The sequence below is a fragment of the Candoia aspera genome, chromosome 4 (genome assembly GCF_035149785.1).
Source record: "Candoia aspera isolate rCanAsp1 chromosome 4, rCanAsp1.hap2, whole genome shotgun sequence".
Taxonomy (NCBI): domain Eukaryota; kingdom Metazoa; phylum Chordata; class Lepidosauria; order Squamata; family Boidae; genus Candoia; species Candoia aspera.
The window spans coordinates 9,062,787-9,082,124 of record NC_086156.1 but is presented as its reverse complement, the minus strand read 5'-3'; the positions used below and the strand labels follow the sequence as shown (position 1 = coordinate 9,082,124).

The following is a 19,338-nucleotide window of genomic DNA, read 5'->3' as shown; positions in this document are numbered from 1 at the left end:
ATTACATACTACACACTGTTGAAGAAATTTTAATGTATTTATTGATGGTTTCAAAATAGATTTTGGGGGGAGCGTTTTTTGTTTTATTAGCCATTTCACAGCAGAGACATTTTCCAAATGCAACTGTTTTAAACATTTCCTTCTGTTTATATATCTACCAGGTTTTCAGTTTTACCAGTTTTCAGTTAACCCCAACAGGCAATATGCATTATAAGGGCACACATTATACATTTGTAATCAGGTGGATTTTGCTAACCTTAATATTTTTCTGCTCTGTACCTCACCATGACTAACAGTAACGAGATAAATACATGCCACTGCATTTATCTAGATCAGTGTTTCTCAACTATGGCAACTTCAAGATATGTGGACTTCACCACCCAGAATTCCCCAGCATGCTGGCTGGGGAATTCTGGGAGTTGAAGTCCACATATCTTAAAGTTGCCACGGTTGAGAAACACTGATCTAGATATTACCTAGAAATGCAGGAGAGAAACACTGATTTTATCTGTTTGCCAAGATGCATAGATAATGGTAGCTTTCAATTTAACACTGAACACACTGAACGGCACTGTGGTTTTGCCTTTAATTCTCTGTGTTACAAATATATATTGTGACAGAAAAGCTATGTCCTATTATTTCCAAATCCCGCTGTTCAAAACTTCTCCATGAAAGGTCAAGAAGAAGCTAGACTTTATTACAAAACCTGAAATAATAGCAAAGAGCACCTACTGATGCCGTATCAAATATATCTTGATGTCTAGCTGCAGTGGAAAAGTTTAGAGCTACCAGCACCAGGAAAGTACAAACAATGAGATCAAAGCCAAGGAGGCATTCAATTAGCATAACTGAAGGATTTTTAGTAAAGGCATGAGAGCTAAAACCTTCATTTGTTTAGCTTAATTTAAATCTGTAGTCGTGTTTGGAGTTTTAAATCAGTAAAAGAAGAACCAAACACACACACACATGCTCCCTCCCTCCATTTAATAAAGAAGGTCATGATTCAAGTTATGATTCACCAAATATATATATGTCTTAATACAATTCTTTTTGTGCCTTTTTTTTTTAAACATACACCTCAGAATGAAGTCTTTAAAGTAGCATTCCTTGACCGGATGCCCTCCAAATGTTCTGGAAATTTCTGGGAGTTGCAATTGTAATACTTCTGGAGAGTATCAGGTTGGGAAAAGCAGCTTTAAAGCATTTAATATACTAGCACTAATAAATGATGGTCCTAAACTCTATGATCACATCAGCTAAATGGATTATAAATTAAATTTCCATAATGTATGCAACTGAAATACAAATGTAGACGTAAATCAAGCTATTTTTTTTAAACACAGGTTAATTACACAGATTCAAGAACTGTCTATTTTTTATGCAAAATAATCCACTTACCATTTTTCATATGAGCCTTAATTCTTAGCCCATATGCAACACTAGCTCCTAGACGCCTATCAATAACTTCATGTCAAGAGAAAATAGCAATAGGTATATTGAAGCAACCTGCATGTTATTTCTCAAGTGTCTGCCTTTTATGAGTGTTTATTGCTGGAAATTGTGCCAAAATGATTTGAAATAAAAAGGATTAATTATAGTAGAAGCCTTTTAATATAAGTGAGTGCACTAGCAATGCAATTAATGCAAATTGTGGTACTATCAGGAGAATAAATGTGAACAACATCACAGGCCATTTCTGTTTGCTGCCAAATAACTTTAGTAATTTACTACATTAAGAATCAATAAAAAAAATAATGCTTTTCAAATGCATCTCTATCAATCTTCAGGTAACTCCATAGCAAACATTTATAACTTAATCTAAAAACTATATAAAGCATTTTTAGGCCACCTTGATTGTGCAATCTGGACTATCATTAAATTAAATACTGATTTCCCTAGCCAAGTTTCTCCAGTATATACAAAAAAGCAAAAAGAACATTAAAAACACAGTAAGATGGATAGTTAATATTCCAATTAGTGTAAAAGCTAAGTTTTGTAACATGCATCTCTCAAATGTACAATCATTCTTTGTTAAGTTAATCACGCTTGAGCTCTGCACTTTTCTGATGGCGAGGTATGGTAGGTCACACACAGCACAAATGCCCAGTTTTCTAGAGGTTTGTGGGCCCAATCAGGCACACCTTGAAAATACCCCCTTTTCCAATTAAAAAAATACATGAAAGAAAACTACATTTATGAGCTTCTGCCCACCCAAAGGGCACAATTCATGAATTTACTTTTTTAATGCAATTTCATTTCAGCATTAGATTCAGAATGCACAGAAAGGAATCACACAGTATTCCTATTCTCAGTGTATCTGAAACACACCAGGGACTGCTTACACACAGCATAGTGGATCTACAGAGCATACGTCAGGCGAGCCATTGGAAAGTTACAGATTTCTTTTTAGTTCTCAAAAAGCTCTCATCTACAATCTGCAGCTGACTGAAGAAAAGAGTTTCCCCCTCTGTGGGTTCCATTTGGGATTTTAAAATCCAATCAAGGCATTTGGGGTGGGGGCTCACTGCTAGGAAAAGTTATTACTCCTCTCCCAGAAGGCTGTGATTCTCTTTGCTCAAGACACCTTCCCACCATTATCCCTGCAATCGGGCTTCAAAATACTTCCTCTTGATCCAGCAGATACATTTTTAATGCCTGATTAAGTGAGAGAGCATTTTTGGAAGGAGTTAATGGAGATGGGAAGCCCAAGTCTAAAACCATAAGGAGTTGACTGTGAGACAACCTTTTTACTGAGATATCCACTCAGTTTTATGTTCAAACCTAAATCCTATATAATGCAGATCAAAACTACCTAATTCTATCTAATTCCCTAATACTAGGGAAGCTGAAAATATGAAAAGAAACACTGTCATAAGAGAATGCTGAAGACACTTTTTGATACTACCAGAAAAAAGAAACAGAAGAACAAAAAGAATATTACATCACACACCCAAAGTTCACAGAAGATGAAGCAAAGAGGCAATTAGTTCTCTACAAAGTTAGGGGCTCTTCAGCTGCCAAATTTCGAAAGAACATCAAGAACATAGTACAGTTGTATCAGATGTGCTGACAAAAACTTTCTAATTATAGCAAAAGTAGGGTTGTCCTAGATAAAGTCCAGATTAATGAAACTGATCTTATGTTTTTAAAAATATCCATACCAGTTAACAAATAGTAAAGTACACACATTTCACAACAAAGTACTCATATGCCCAAAAGACGAGGTACAAAAAGCTAGAATGTATGCTTTGCTCACACCTGGCTCACATTAACCTTTACCATTTTCGAAATAACAAGACCATCAATTAAGTAATAACAACACCCAAATCCAACTTGCTCTGATTTACCACAGATTTCTGGAAAAAAAGAGTATGTGTGCCTTTTCTTATACCAGTGTTTGCTGCTTTACCTAGAAAAATTATTACTTGGGATATAAACAAACGAAAAAAATAACTATAACCTCGTGCTTCTATTATGATATACACGTTGAATTATTAGCAACACTAGTTTATTGTTTTAAGCCCCTGCTCCTCTTTTTTCTCCAAGTTTCCTTCCTTTACACTGAAAAATATTCAACACTAATGATAGGATGGTTCCATAACAATCAAAACTCCACTAATAGCTACTGTGGCCATCTCACATTTCCTCAGCCTATTGTCTTCAGCCAAGCAAGGGATGATGAGAGTCACTGTCCAATACATCTGAAGAGAGTCAGGCTGGAGAAGGCTAACATACCTAACATACTCCAGGAAGTCATATCCCCATCCAGTAGGTGCAAATGCCCATAGGTATTATTTTAGAACTTTGGACAATTCTGTGTGATGGCAGCTGAGAGTAGTACTATCAGGTGTATTGATGATAACTCTACGGTGATACAGCCATAGTATTCTGGAATTAACCTGTGCAGAAGAATTCTGTTATTCATTCAGAACTAGAGAAGTTCTTGAAAGGAAGTTACCAGCACAAACATACACCTCTGTGAAACAAATATTTTTTAAGAAGCTGTCTGAAGGTTACTACCATTAATCTAAGTTGTGAAGACAGGTATCAAGCTGAATCAATATCTTCAAATCAGCAAAGTACTCATTTTCAGTAAGAGTTCAAACGCCACAATTTATTTATTTCAGCAAACATTCTGAACTTAATTGGCTTAAATGGACCTAGGTGTTTCCAAAGGCAAAAAGAAAAAAGAAAAAAGATCAGGATGCCATTACCACATACTTTAACTATTTATTTATTCCCTGTCTAGGCAGCCTGATTTAGGAGCTATAAAATGCAATCAGTACACAAACCAGAAGCTGGAATCATCTGCTAATGGAACTTTTAATTGAGAAGTGACCATTGACATGAGGTAATTCTTTCCATGCAGAATGGCTCGCAGAGACCTTTCTGCACTTTATCACAGTAAACAATCACTAACATATGCATTAAAGAAAATTTAAATACATTATGACCCAATAAATATCACAATCAATCAATAGAATCTTTTCACTCTCAAAGATTTAGTGTTAAAATACCACACTTTTAGCAGTCTTTTAGTGCTGGACACATACTTACAAATGCTGATACTAAGTTTAGTCATTTGTAATGAAAAGATAATTGGTTATGTGAAAGAATCTACTATCCAGAAAAGTATTAGTTGTATTGGTTTTAAAAAAATAAATTTCAATTAGAGTTAATTAAAATGTGTTGCATATTATTGAGTTTTCACACTTCCGAATATTAGCCAGTTCTTAGCAGTCAGAAGTGATTTAGCTGTATTACACAAATACTGCTTTGTGTGATTAAAGCAGGTATTTTTAGCAAAGAAGTAAAACAAGATATAGTTACTGTAAGATTTTTTTTTAAAACAAAATTCGAGTTCTGAAACTTTACAAAGATTTCTATGATACCTAGTTTAGGTGAGAAAAAGTCAGCACAGCATTTACAATTGAAAGCCCAAAATGTGCTCAGAAGGCTTATCTGCTCAAAATTTATTACTGTTTCTATTGCCCATAGGGCTGTCTATTTTTCTGGAATGACATCTGGTGCTTGATAGTTGTGTAAAAAAATCATGTTTTATTTCCATTTCCATTGTGAAATATTAATATTAATCAATACTAAATATTAATTGGAGAAAGAAGCTTGTTTTTTCCTATTAGAAAGTTCTTAAAATCTGAAGGGGTCCTAATGCTTACACACAACAAAATGCAATGGAAGCATTTTTATAAATGGATGAATAAGTATTCAGCTAAAATCACAATTTGGGCAGGGACTGAAGAGTAAGGTATGGATTGAACAGTAAGACCGTGCCTTATCTTCCTGGTGAATGCCACTTAATGGATGTTTCTGCACCTGGATATAGCTAATTATTAAATAACACCATAATTCTGTCCCCACATAAACACAGAGTACACACTGCAATACTTTCCTACCTTCTAAGTGATCAGAAGTTCTTTTCATGTTAACATTTAGAGATGTGATTCAGTTTATCTCAATCAGACACTGTTTCTTTTCTTTTCTATGTTTAAATAGATAACGTCCAAGCAAATGTCCTTGCTTCTGCATACACATTTGTACTATTTTTGAAGCAGTAGGGGTCAACTGTTCTTCACCCTTCCCCATCACTTATAAAGTTATGAGTATATGCACCTGAATGGGGCTTAAGTTTCACAACTGTAACAAACACAATGGGTTTTTAACACACTACAGTTGTTGATCGATAAGGTACTTCTAACCTGCATCTGCATAACCAATCCTTCTTCCCCTCCTCCCCGCCACCCCAATTTAAATACTCTAGCCACACTATTCATGTGATGAAATGAGCTATTACCACTCACGAATGCCTTTTAATAAAATTTATTTATTCCTTTATTGGATTTATATAGCCACCCATTTCACTTTTACGTGATTCTAGGTGGCCTGCAGTAAAACAAATAAAAGCACAAAATACACAATATAAAAACAAATCAAAATAAAAGCACTTGTTAGTTGGCGTCAGTGCTATACAAAATACCTTCTGACATTTTGCCAGCATAGACTAACTCCAACAATGGCTACTACGTTCAAAGCATACGCTGCTCATTTGGAGGTTGACAAATTTAATTAATAAACAGACAGAGTAGCCAGAACTATAGGGGGGCAGCGAACAATTCTATCAACTCTTGTATGAATAGAATTCTGTTTTCAGTGCTCCTCAAGGTTCTGTCCATTTTAGTACTCCTATTCCTGTTGTATTTACAGGAAAATGGTGGACAGCTACTTTTTGACCAGAATTTTACTGATAAAAGTATAGATTTTTGTAACCGTTCACATTTTTATCCTGGTTAATATTTAAAAAAAAAGAGCAGAAAACACACAGTTTTGGTAAGCTGTAGTGCAGCGACTGGGGTTTCTTTTCTGATTCGCAGATGGTGTTCTCTGCTTTGCTCCTTGTCATGTTTTTGACTCCCAGCAACTGCATGGACTAGGCCCCGCCGTTTTCTTGGCAAGGTTTTGGAAATGGTTTGTGTGGAACAGCAAGCTGCTTAGAAAAACTGCAGGTACCTGTGCTGCCTTCTTCCCCTCCTATGTGGGCCTTCTCCCCAGCAGCAGCATGGCAGAGTTGCCAATACAGCTGCAACGTTGGAACAGGTGTGGGAGGAGACGGGAGGAGAATCCCATGTTTTGGAAGCTCTGCAGCCAGCAGCAGAGAAAAGCAGTTGGATAAAGGAAGGTGTTTATTGTTCACAGAGACTGGATGGCCCAGAGGGAAAAGAAGAGGCAAAGCAAAGCACAACGTGGGAAGGGACGTTTTACATGCTGGCTATTAGTAAAGGAAAAAAAGGTAGAAGAAATCCCAGAGAGAGGAATTAAAGACAGAACAGTAGAGGAAAACATTGCTCAGTAATAGTAACTGTAATAGTATAGGAGTAACAGTAGTAGTTAATAAGTAGAATATAGTGTAGAAAAAATTGTAATTGTATAGTAGTAATAGAGTATAGGATAAGATAGTGGCAACAGAAAACACACATATATGTTTGTAAATTTCACATTTTACCTTTGTATCTTTTTTTTTTAAATAAAACATCTCCCCAACCCTTACAGGGAGATATAAACCACCACCTGTCCAGGGTCCAGTGCTTTTGTGGCTCTTTTGAGTCTGGGTCAGTCTAACTGGGTACAGTTAAAAAAAGAACCCATGACAGTTTGCCATTGCCTCCTTCCTAGGGCTGAGAAAGAGGGACTGGCCCAAGGTCACCCAGCTGGCTTTGTGCCTAAGGTGGGACTAGAACTTGTGGTCTCCTGGTTTCTAGCCTGGTGCCTTAACCTCTACGCCAAACTGTTAGACACAGATGCAGTCTTCACACACACTGAACAAGTTGCACAGTCACTTCATCTGCAAACAACATCTGTATTTTAACATTTCTCCAGTTACACCATCTATACCTGTAGCTTTCCCATTTTCACAGAATTGATTACCTCCTTTTTATCATTTTTTTTCTTGGATACTAACACTTACAGCATTCCAACTGCAATTAAAAAGCATGACTACCAGGGGAATATCGGACCAATGGGTATAAACGCTGGCAGGTAACTCACTATTTTATTCAGGCCTCAAAGAAATGATTTCCTCTGTTTCTTTTCCCTCAGGTTTATTGTAAATTGATATGAATCAGTTTGAGAGGCAATAATTGCTATAGGGATAAAGTAGAGTAGATAAACAATGAATCAGTCTACGACTTTTGAAACAAAAGGTGAAATATCTACAAACCCGCTTTGGTTTCCCAGATTATTCTACTAAATCTTGAACTGGCCCACATGTGTGTTTTGTGGCATTCAAGCAGTTTATATATTTATGCATTGATTTACCTTCCCCAGCATCCGCCCAAGGAAATAATAGTGCCTTGCATAAGAACCTCCAACAAGCATTTGTGCAGCAGGATTTGGGTAAAGCAGTCCTTCATTGGTAGTCTTAAAAAAACCCTGGTTAGGGTTAAATCCTGATTTAAGTAGTTCATTCAAAAATTCTCGGAATATTCCACCCCCATCAATACCAGCTTCATCTAGACCGTGAGCATTGAGTAAATGAACACGAATCCGTTTTTTCAAATCAGGTTCTGGAAAAGAAAAGAAAAGTCCACAAAAGGATCTATGGATGTATTCATTATAAACACATCCAAATCCACACAGTTTGGTACACAAACAGCATCAAATAGCATTTAGATGTATCTAAACTTGCCAATACCACTCCCTCTCAGAAATGCAGTAAACGGCATATTGCTATTGTTCCACCCCATTCAAGTTCCTAGTTTAAATCAAACAATTTACAACTGAGAAAAATTAAATATCCATTCCTGAAGTATGGATTTGAAGCCATATAGTATAGACTCTTCTGCAGGGCTCATAGTTCCTCTCTAGAATAGCAATCTGCTGCCCTCCAAATCTATTGAGCTGCAACTCCAAGAATCCTGACCACTCCTCAGTTGGCTGGGACTGATAGAAGCTGTAGTCTAAATACATGGAGAACACCAGGTTTCTATCTGGGCTTTCAGTTAAGAATCTACATGCAGAGGGCACATCAAGGTAGATGACAAAGCAGCTATCACTCAAGGGGCTGTTCAAAGGAGTTTTGACTTAAATGTATCATCCTTCTATCTTAACAAGTTTTATACTCAAGCGTTTATTTTTGTTTAAGCATTTGTGTTGGGTTTTTTTAACTGCTCTCTTTCCTTTGTACACTTCTATCTATCCATTCTGTCTTGACACAGAAAAAAACACACATTTTGCTGCAGAGTCATTTCCCTTTCACCTTGAAAACTAAGCAAATATTCTTATCTAGAATTTTTTCCAATCAATAAGAATAGTTCATCTGTCTACCAGTAGATTGTCCAAAGTCAAATCTGTTAAATATTAGAAATCTTTCCTGAAGATTCTGGGTACCCCATCCACATTAGCTCAGAATTTACACCCACATTTCATAGAATATTTTGGTTCTAAAGGGAAAATAGTTCATCTGCCGAAATTATTGTAATATTCATACAATTATTTATTTATCACAACTCTTAATAAATACCATACTCTTTAAAACACTGGCTAGTAAGAACAATGTGAGATTTGCCCTTGGGAAAAAATAATTTCAAATTGTGTCTTAAAAGCAGCCTGAAACATTTAGTCTAAATTTGCTCTTTTACCCAACATCATAGGAGCAGATCAATCATATCTGATTTCTTACACAGATATAAATCACTTTGTATTTTAGTGCATTCCCTGCTTTAAAACAGGATGAATATGCTTTCAATTTCATGACTGACTTTCCTAGGGTTTCCACAAATTTTCTGATTACCTTATTGGAAAAGGATTCTCTCTCTCTCTCTCTATGAATGAGATAAGTAACATCATACAAATCAGATAATGAAAAATGATCTGACTAATGAACTTAGAGACCCAGTGAGGTATACAGTAAAGGTTCTGGACTCGAAGTTAGGAAATCCAGATTCTCCACCTTCAGCCATGGAAACTCCTAGATCATTTTACGTCCGTCACTCTCCTTCGGCCCAACCCATAACACAGGGTTGTTGTTGTGTGGAAAAATATGAGGATGGTGCATTATGTATGTTGCTTTGCTCTCCTCTATGAAAACGTGCCATTCACATATAATGAACTCAAGAGAGATTAACATACAACATGCTTTTTAATAATCTAAAATAAAAGCTTTAAAAGAGCTGACACAAAATAGTTCCATCACTGTCTACCATGTTTTTTTAAAAAAAACATGAAATGTTTAATTAGAGAGAAAGTCGTACAGAACTTTACAAGAATTAAATTAGTCTTCATATGATTTTTTAATCAAACTGTCCCCCAATCTAACTGTAAGATTTCTGTGTGTGAAAAGAACAATCAGTCCTTATTTTTATAGTTCCCAGGATAAATCATTTGATCATTATGAATGTATTCTAGCACTAATTTATGAACATTGTACCATTTTCAGGGGAAAGTTTGTCGTACGCATCTTCATAAATATAATTTCTTCTGATGGTGACATTAATTCCATCCAGAAATGGACCTTCTCCTTGTACTTCCTGTTTGTCAGCATAGATCAGTCTTTGGAAGATCTTGAATGTAGTAAGTCATGAAGGGAGAAGGGGAAAACAATTACACTTAAGTATGGATTTTCAATATGACGCAATTCTATAGCATTTCAATTTCACTAAAAATAAGTTACACAGTGGTAAGATATTGGAGAATTTGTGATAAAAAATTTTTTTTGAAAACTACTATTTTACATACCTTCATACACTATAACTTTTATTAAGAAGCTAACATGGCATATGAGCGGAAGCTTAAAGTTACAAAACTATTCTCTTGCCACTTCTAATTCTTCCACATGAACTAAGCAACACATTTCCCCTACATTTATCAATGTCCTTTTCAGAAACAGTGATTTATTTCTCCCATGAAACTATCTTCCATTTCCCTGATAGTATTAGCACATGTTGACAGCAGCACAATTCTTGGAATTCAGTCTGCTAATTAGCTGAAAGCTGTAGTGTCAACAGAAGTTGTTTATGTTGTTATTAATTTTTAAATGAAAATGAGGAGGAAAACCTGCTTTAAATGATAATCACTCTACAGTGTCTTCAAAAAAAACTGAATGGCAAAATTATAAACAATTTATAGGTGTGGCCTGGATCCAAAACAAAACAAAACCTGTACAAATTATTCCAGAAGCCCAGCAAAGGACAACCAATTCAGAAGATCTGCAGATGGAGCTCTCCAAATCTTTTCATGGCTGTGGTTGGCCAAGACCCTCTGCCCCCTTCTACCTGCTGATTTTTATCAGCTTCTCCTGATTCCCCTCCCCGCTTGCTAACTCCATTCTCATCGGTCACTATTGCAGCCACCACTGACTTTCTACGAAGCCTTGCTGCCATGCCAATAAATGCTAAGTGTTCTTATGGCTTCTGCTCAATTGCATGCAGGACAGCATATGAGTGGGCAGGATGTATATTTCTGTAAGAACGCTAATTCTCCAGTCACAAAGGCAGTTTTTAGATCAAGAAGAGTGACTCATCACAACAGGGAAATGAAAAACAATTCCACTTGCAATTAGACATGGGAACTGCAGCTTGAAAAGTTTTTTTTTTTAAATCTGACCAAGAATTAACAGTAAGACCTAAAAGTGACTGTGATGTTGAGAAGTACAGAAATTATGTTAAACTAATTCAGCCTGTCTTCAATACTTGGAGTGAGATTCAGAAACATTCTAGTCTCCTCCAACTCTGGAACTGAGATAGTGAGCTTGCAAAATTTGGACATTACTTAAGTGTTCCATTGATCTCCTATGGGCAAAAGGCACAGGTGTTCTTTCTTCCACAGAGCACGTAGCTCAAGACTTAGAGGTGTGCAAAAAAAACCTGAAACATTTAGAATTTGAAACAGGTGTTCTGAATTTGAAATGGGCTGGTCTGGCTTTGTAAAATAATTTCAAGTTCAGCCAGTAATTTCAGAATAGCAGCACTGGAGCAGAAATGAGAATAGTCCATTTCAAATGCGAAACAGCAAAAAAAAAAAAATCAGTTTGAAATGTTATGTACACCTTCGTCAAGACTATACTTTCAGCAATATCCAAAAGTTTGTTAAAAATACAAGGTCTAAAAAGATAAAGTACCTTTACTCTTTCTTCAAAAGGAACCACGAAAGGCAGCTCTGTCAATATTGCAAGCTGTCGCTCCTCCGACACAGAAAGAGGTGCTGGATCCAATCCCACTTTTAAATAAAAAGATCAAAGAGACTATGAACTCAGCTTTACTGGGCAGTACAAGATGCTCTTTTCCATTCTTCCTCAACTGGTGAGGTCAGTAGTACATAGAACAGCAATAGGCAACCTGGAGTTCTCCATATGGTTTGAATTACAGACCCCGTTAAGATCATACTAGTGTGACCTAAACATTAGGATTCTTTATGTACCTTAAAAAAAATGGAGAAACTTGAAGGCTGCTTAGCCCAACACAGAGAGCCAAGGATCTCTGTTCAACCAACAACCAGGTTTCAGAAGTCTGTCTGGAGAGCTTCAGCTCATACAGATAGATTTGGCCTCTCTTATTTATTTTACTGTTATTCTTTATCTATTTATACAATTTATAGGCTGCCCAACTCCATACGGTTCTGGACAGTTTACAGCTTTTAAAACAAGAACTATAAAATAAGGACACAAATCATGTGTGTTCAGAAAACGTAGAAGAGCAGACAGATGACCTTGGAGAAGATATGCGACAACCATTAGTAAAATATGAGCTCAGCACAGGAAAGCAAGAAAGCATGAGGGAGGGGAGGGGAAACGCTGTCAGGCTTCCAAAATTCTGTTAGCACAGCCTGTATCAGTAAAATAGAATTCTAGTATCTCTTGCGGTATTTGTTTCCTGACCTAGCCTACCTCAAAGGGCTGACATTCAGCAACCACCCTATCCCAGGGCCTTCTGGGTAGGAGCCATATGGATCTCTGGGGGGATACTATTCCAAAGGGCAGGTGCCACAATGAAGAAGGAACATTCTCTTCCTGTTGTATCCTTCCTACTATATCTAGTAAGTTGCTCCCAAAGTCGGGAGACACTGGGAATTATGCAAAATGAAGACCTGGAAACTTGGGAAGGAAAGCTTAGCAACAACGCAAAAACATGTGTGTGAGACCACAAGTACTGTTTACTGAAAATGAAATTTCTCAAAAAGGAGGATGATTTTAAAAATCTGGATGTTATATCTCAAAGAAGTAAGGCATTCAAGTACTATGTGAGGGAATGATAAATATCCTTGGAAGAGCCGTTTATCACTTGATATTAAAAGAAGATATTCTTTTCAATGTATCAAGTCTTTGAAATCAGCTTGCAGGACAGCACTGCAGAATAGTACTGACTGGTTTTCTTTGCAGAAACAATCTGAGATAAGAAATGGTATACTTCTAACCTTCAAGTTAATTTCAATTAGATCAATTCAGAACATCTTCACCGCAAAATGAACATAGCAGAGTGAAAAATTTCAGTAAATACCAATATTGGTAAGGACTTGAAATTTCTGAGTGTTTTATAAATTTTCAGCAAACATTTTTAATTAGTCAATATAGGTGATTGATTAAGCTAAGGGTTAAAGGCGTTTTAAAAAAAGAAACTGCATGTACAGCAAAGGTAAACCATTATCTAACTTCAGCAGTTCAATTATTCTGGCCAATTAGTCAATTTTATCTACACTGCCCCATCAACAGTTATTTCTTTAAAGAGAAATATGGGATTGAGTCATCAATACATAAGACATTTAGAACACAACAGCTTGCCATTTAAGTAAATGAAAAAACACAAACAACATGGTGATATGAAAGCCAGTGACTCTTTCACACTAATTGTGTTTAGCTCATAAGGAGTCAAGTGGAATTAAACAAATCATAAGCACACTGTTATGCACTGGCTTCACACAATCGTTGTAACTGCATCAGTTTTCATTCCGAGCATTTTCATGGGTCACTTTTAAAGAGAGAGTGATCTCTTCTGCAGAACGATACCATTATACAAATAAGAAATAGAAATGCAGACGATGTGCAAGAAAATCTGATGTTGAGTAGAGTTATCTCCTGCACAGGTGAGAGGATAGTTTCAAAGACAAACCATTCTGTTCGTCTTGAAATGGCTTCTAATAGTAACCCAAGATCTAAGATACTGCAGAACTTCTGTGATTTATTTATTTAAAACAGGAGCGCAAAAACTGCAGTCTGGGATCCACATGCTGTCGGCCAGCACCTCTTCTGGAGCTCCCAGAGACCTCCTACAATTGGCGAGGCCAAAAATGTGGTCCCTTTCTTTGCCTTTTTGGGAGCTGGGAGGTTTAGAGGGCAACATGGGTGCCTTAAGTTTGCAGATCCTGAACCCCTACAAAAAGGACCCTAATCTTGACCACTATGGGTATGTGGCATTTGATATGCCATGCAAAGCCTGGTATAGATCTCAAGCTCAGAAACTTCATTTTTGATCTAGGACAATGTCTACAGATATAATGAAACGGACAACCATCTCAAGTGTTTTCACATCATATTCCAAAGGAAGAATTCCTTCCAGTTGTTAGAGTCTAGGGAAGAACTGCAGAATGGACTCTGGTACACGTAAGAGTCAAACGTGTCCCTCTTCTGGGCCACTTCAAATTCAGAGTGGTTCAAACTTAAAATTCAACTTCAAAATTGAATTTGCATACCACTAGCAGGCACTGCGTGGATGGAATTAACACAACACAGCTCTACTCCTCATGTACATCTTCAGAGTGAGAAATCTAGGTCAAAGATTGCATTAAGATGGTTTGCTTTCATTAGAAGTTCAGGTATAGGGATCTTTATACATTTACATCCCTGCTACCACCTGTAGAAGGCAAGGAAGATGACCTCGACAGAAATATGCAAGAACCATTACCTAGGCAAAAAGGGATGAAATACAAGCAACAAAGTAACATTTGGAAACAGCCCAGGCAGATGCCTCCCTAATTTTAGAAGACTATGTTGAATTGAATTGTGTGATATGCCCCGTCTGATATAGTATTACCAACTACCCAAACAAAAATTCACAAATATAATATTGTTTTAGCCATCCAACTGTCTTGATGGGAACAAGCCAAAACACAATTTAGGCTAATAACTCTTGCTATTGCTCCCAAGTATGTCTGCAAGCAGGAAACTGAGAATATCTGTATCCATTTTATTAATACAACACACTGCTGGTCTTAAGGATATCTGATTTCAAACCAACTAAACTATGGGTTATGAAACTGGTTTGTTTCAGCCAACTACAGATAAGATTAACTGCAATTCAGAGATCAGAACACTGTGATTAGTCAAAAAGGAAAAAAAATGCTTACTGCACAATAAAGTATAATTTATCTTGGGATCTAAAATGGCCTTGTGTGTGGTTCAGTTATAAATGAATCAAAACAACAGAAGTTACTTTGCAGAAGATGTGGAATGGTTTCCCCAAAACATATATGGATAAATGCATAGGACTATCAACATTTCTTTAAAAATGTAATTACTCAAGGGTGTAATGATAAAAGAACAAATTTTAGACCTAAAGACTGGGAAGTACATTATGAATACCTTCCGTTTCCAAAGCAAAGATAACCATTTCCAAATGTTATCTTACCATCCAAAGTTGACTGCAAGGGTCCTATTCTTCCCATTCTTCTCACTCTCCACACATGTCTGGCTGATGGCACATAAAGCTGTGTCACCTAGTAGCACATTAAGTATCATAGTTAAACATCTCAGGCTGAAATCTTAAAAGTGAATTATTGGTATGCACATTTATTATTATAAATTCTTAGATTTAGATATGAAAGCAACTTAAATATGTAAATTCAATATTAAAAACTACTCAATATTTTTAAAAATTAAGAAATAACCTCTACATCACCTTATCTGCTTTAATGTTTTCTTGTTCTGATAGCCAGTGATTTGGTGGGCAGAAATTCCTTCTTGTATCTCTGGATTTCAGCATTTTCACTAAATTAGTGATTACCTAGATAGTTAAAAACAGTCGTTACGAAGCAATTTTAGGCAGCAGGACAGAAAACTACAATCAACTCTAAACAGAAAGTATTTGTCTATCTATCAATATATTTATATAAAATAGGCACGTATTAGGTTCGTGTGTGTGCCTAAATAAAAGACTGGCATGCTGTAACAAGTTTTCTCTTGAGAGATCCAACAGTTGGAGAATCTGCCTGGAGCTCGGTTTTCCTCAACCAGATTCTCACCAGATCTCTTGGATTTCAACATCCCTGATCCCTAGCCGTCACTGCCAACGCCAAAACACAAAGACACAAATAAATCCTCCTCTGCACTTTCATAGCCTTTAGGCCAATATCAAATATGTAGCAACTCAACTATCCCAGCCACTGGACAAATATTGTAAAAAACCATCAATTATTTTAAAGCATTAAAATAAGCATCAGCAGAGTTAATAACTAATTATTTTTTAAAAAACAGCTGCTTGTGAACAAAAATGAAACAGGTGCTTAAAATAATCATCCCATTATTAAAATATAACATTGTATCAAGATTTCTATTAAGCTTCAAGAACAGTTCATTTTGGGGGTGACTTTTAACCATAAAGTACATTTTATTCTGAAATATTCTTAAAAACAAATCAGAAATAATGATCAATCAACTGATAATTCTGCATGCTTCCTTTCCACAAAGTTTAACATGCCTTCTTCTGCGCCTATGTAAAAAAAAATCCATAAATATCTAACCCTTTGAAACTTCAATAAAAGTTAGCTAACATTTTGACTGAATTAGTCCCATAAATAGCCATGAGAGGATACAGGATAGGAAACTTTTTCAAGCACTTGAGAAGAACTGAAAAGCAATTAAGTAGAGATTTAGACTTTCACTTTTCTTTTGTCTCTATAAACACTTCAAACAGGAAAAAAACAGATCATTGTGGAAAGACCCCACTGACCATTATGCAGCCATCATGCATTCCCTTTTCGTTTTGTCTAGTTACTCCTACAGATACGGGATCTCTGACCTTCTCAAAGATCCTTATTTTTCTTGTGAGTCACATTAATATTGTAGAAAGGTGAGCATTTATTTTGTCACAATGCAAACATTAAAGTTTGTGTGTTTCATTCTTATCTGTACTTCTGTGTTGCATATGCACATACTACAGAAATTGTTCATGCTACTAAAGAATGTCCTTTGAGACAGGTCTTGCACAGCTCATTTTTAATTGATAAAAATGCATACAAAGGAAAATCATTATACACACACACATTTAATAAATCTTTTTATATTTACTGACTCTACAACTGGCTTTTTGCTGTGTGCCATTTACCATTTTACACAAAGTGCTTTTCAAATTTGACTAATTGTATCTACTGGTAATATTTTAAGTAAATATAACTCATCTTGTGGATTTCGACATAGCAAGCTGACTGGATGCAACAACATAGCACAAACTGTGTTCAGCAGAAACTTTGGATTTAAGTTGCCCAAATTCCCATCCATCATGGGCCAATACTCTGGAAGACACCAGCTTGGGGAAAACCAGCACAGCACCAAAGCAGTGCACATTCCCCTAACATGCAAGCATACTGGGTCCATATTCACAGATTGTAAACTATAGGCTTACTAGATAATGAATGGATATGTAATTAAAATTGCAATCTTTTATTACATCTCCGTAGTGTCTTGCTCTGCATTTGTATAGTATTCAACACAATCAAAACATGATCAGTTTACCCTCATTGCTACTAACGTCCGTAATGTTCATGCTCATAAGTGAAATGTCTTGTAAAAATCAGACAAAATGGGTGGGACAGAGGCTATTGTAGACTTATAGAATGAATAAGCACTCCTTAATTAGCCCATCAGGTTAAGTGCAAGCATTAATGGGCCTTTCCTAAAGTCTAGCTTGACATCTTTCTCCAAACATAGCCAAGAAGAAAGTTCCATTAGCAATATTAATACAAGCTTAGTTGATCATTTTCATTCAATTAACTTCTTTCAATTAAATAGATAGCTTGACAAAAGCAGTGATAAAAGACCTAAAGGGACAGCTGATGACTTGAACCAAACATTAGTGTGTGAGAGGTCGCTGGTATTAAACGGACTGTAAATCTAGCATTTAATTTGGAAAATGCATTTCTTCTGCTTCCACTCCTTTAATGAGTAATTTTAGCTGACTGTGAGTGTTTGCTGCAGACATTTCATGGCAAGTTAAGCACTTTCCTGTGAAACAGTTATTTCCTGAATTCCTGCCCACTGGCTTAGTGTGGCTCACTGGGAGACTGGGAAAAAATTAAACTATGTAAAAACCTAGTGATTATTATAGAAAGGTTTAATACAAAAACACTCTTGAACAATCTTAGCTGCCATGAACAATCTTCAGAAAATGGTGATATCAGCTGTTCAAAGTAGGCCAGTCAGGAAATAGACACCAAAAGGATTCCAGGAATCCTACTTTATTGCTGTAGGCTATAATTACAGAATATTGAAAGCCTATCAGAATTTCTCTCTGCCCCATCTTATACCAAAGAGAATCAACTTGGGGTTATTTGGAGGTTCTTTCTCAAGCTTTCTCAGGACTGAGGAGCCATGTCTCCTCCCTTAATGGTTTAGCCATTCCTTCCCCAGAGTCTTCTCTATATTCCTTTACAGGTGGGCAAAATACAAGCCATCTTCTAGTATGCAGCCCAGCTTGCTGATTCTGCCTAGCAGCTTCCTAAACTTTAGAAGTTCAAAAATGCTCAAATGGCTTACATGACATCACAGACCAAATTCACTAATATATGAAATAGGGACTATAGGAACTCCCAAAGGATCGAGTGACATTGAGTGACTCAGTGAATTATCCAGAGATCTAAACTATGCTGTGAGAAGATGAAGAAGCTCACTGAGGATTAGCCAGCTTGGATGGAACACCACCAATATAACCTCACCTGAAGCCAACCTGAGCACATGTACATTTCCCCTTAAACAAAAGAGCTGCGGTAATATATTTTTGTAAGGCATCCATCTCTGAAGTTTTATCCTGAGAATAGTACATTCAGATCTAAATATGCCTTATGCATAAACATGTGACAATAAGTGCAATGGAATCCATTCTGCAAGGACCAAAATGTATCTTAAAATCTGCAAGAACATATTGAACATATATCAAATATCAGCTGCTGAATCAAGAGTTTAAAGTAATATACATTTTTGTATTAATTCTCTTTTGACATGTAAGCTTCTTAAGAAATCCACTTGTTCAAAAATACAAACACGTTTTTTTGTAAAATAAGATCTTTGTAATGGCTAAACACACACATTTTACCGTAACACCTTTCAACCCTCGAAACTTCCCAGCCAGCAAAGCTGCCGCTGGGAATTTTGAGAGCTGAAGGCACCTAGAAAGCACTCAGGTCGGAGAAGGTTGTGCTAGAATCAGGGTTAAAGACAGAGTGTAAACATTTAAATGCTTGCCCATTCTAGAGTTGCCATCGCCTGTTTCTCCATGTGAATGAAAAAGGAAGTTCTTTTGATTGGTTCTGTACGACTCAACCCTGCATACCTTAAAGAGCTGAATCCACCGTTTCTGTTCTGTTTGGATGCACTGCTGCATTTCTGTATTTGTGGTGACTCCAATACTTCTAAATGCTGCAATATATTCTTCACGAACTTCTGGCTTGGTTTCTGGATATGCCAATTTAATAATTCCTAAACAAGCATCGCGAAGACAGCGTGATAATATGACCAGTTCTTCTAACGTGAAAGGCATCATTGATGATTGTCTTTGACCTACAACTATATAAAATACAAAACATACTTAACGTACTTAAGAACGTATTCTTGCTCTATTTTGAGTT

The 19,338-nt window shown here is 36.4% G+C and overlaps 1 protein-coding gene across 1 annotated transcript in view; it reads right to left on the bottom strand.

Moving 5' to 3' along the window:
* Positions 1–19,338, bottom strand: part of UBE3C (ubiquitin protein ligase E3C) — a 58,863-nt gene that overhangs the window by 14,399 nt on the left and 25,126 nt on the right. Inside the window, exons 13-18 of the mRNA XM_063303384.1 lie at positions 19,044–19,276; positions 15,399–15,503; positions 15,129–15,216; positions 11,630–11,727; positions 9,941–10,073; positions 7,831–8,078 (exon numbers count right to left, since the gene is read on the bottom strand). Of these exons, the coding sequence (XP_063159454.1) occupies positions 7,831–8,078; positions 9,941–10,073; positions 11,630–11,727; positions 15,129–15,216; positions 15,399–15,503; positions 19,044–19,276 (905 nt within the window). The remainder of the gene's footprint in view (positions 1–7,830; positions 8,079–9,940; positions 10,074–11,629; positions 11,728–15,128; positions 15,217–15,398; positions 15,504–19,043; positions 19,277–19,338) is intronic.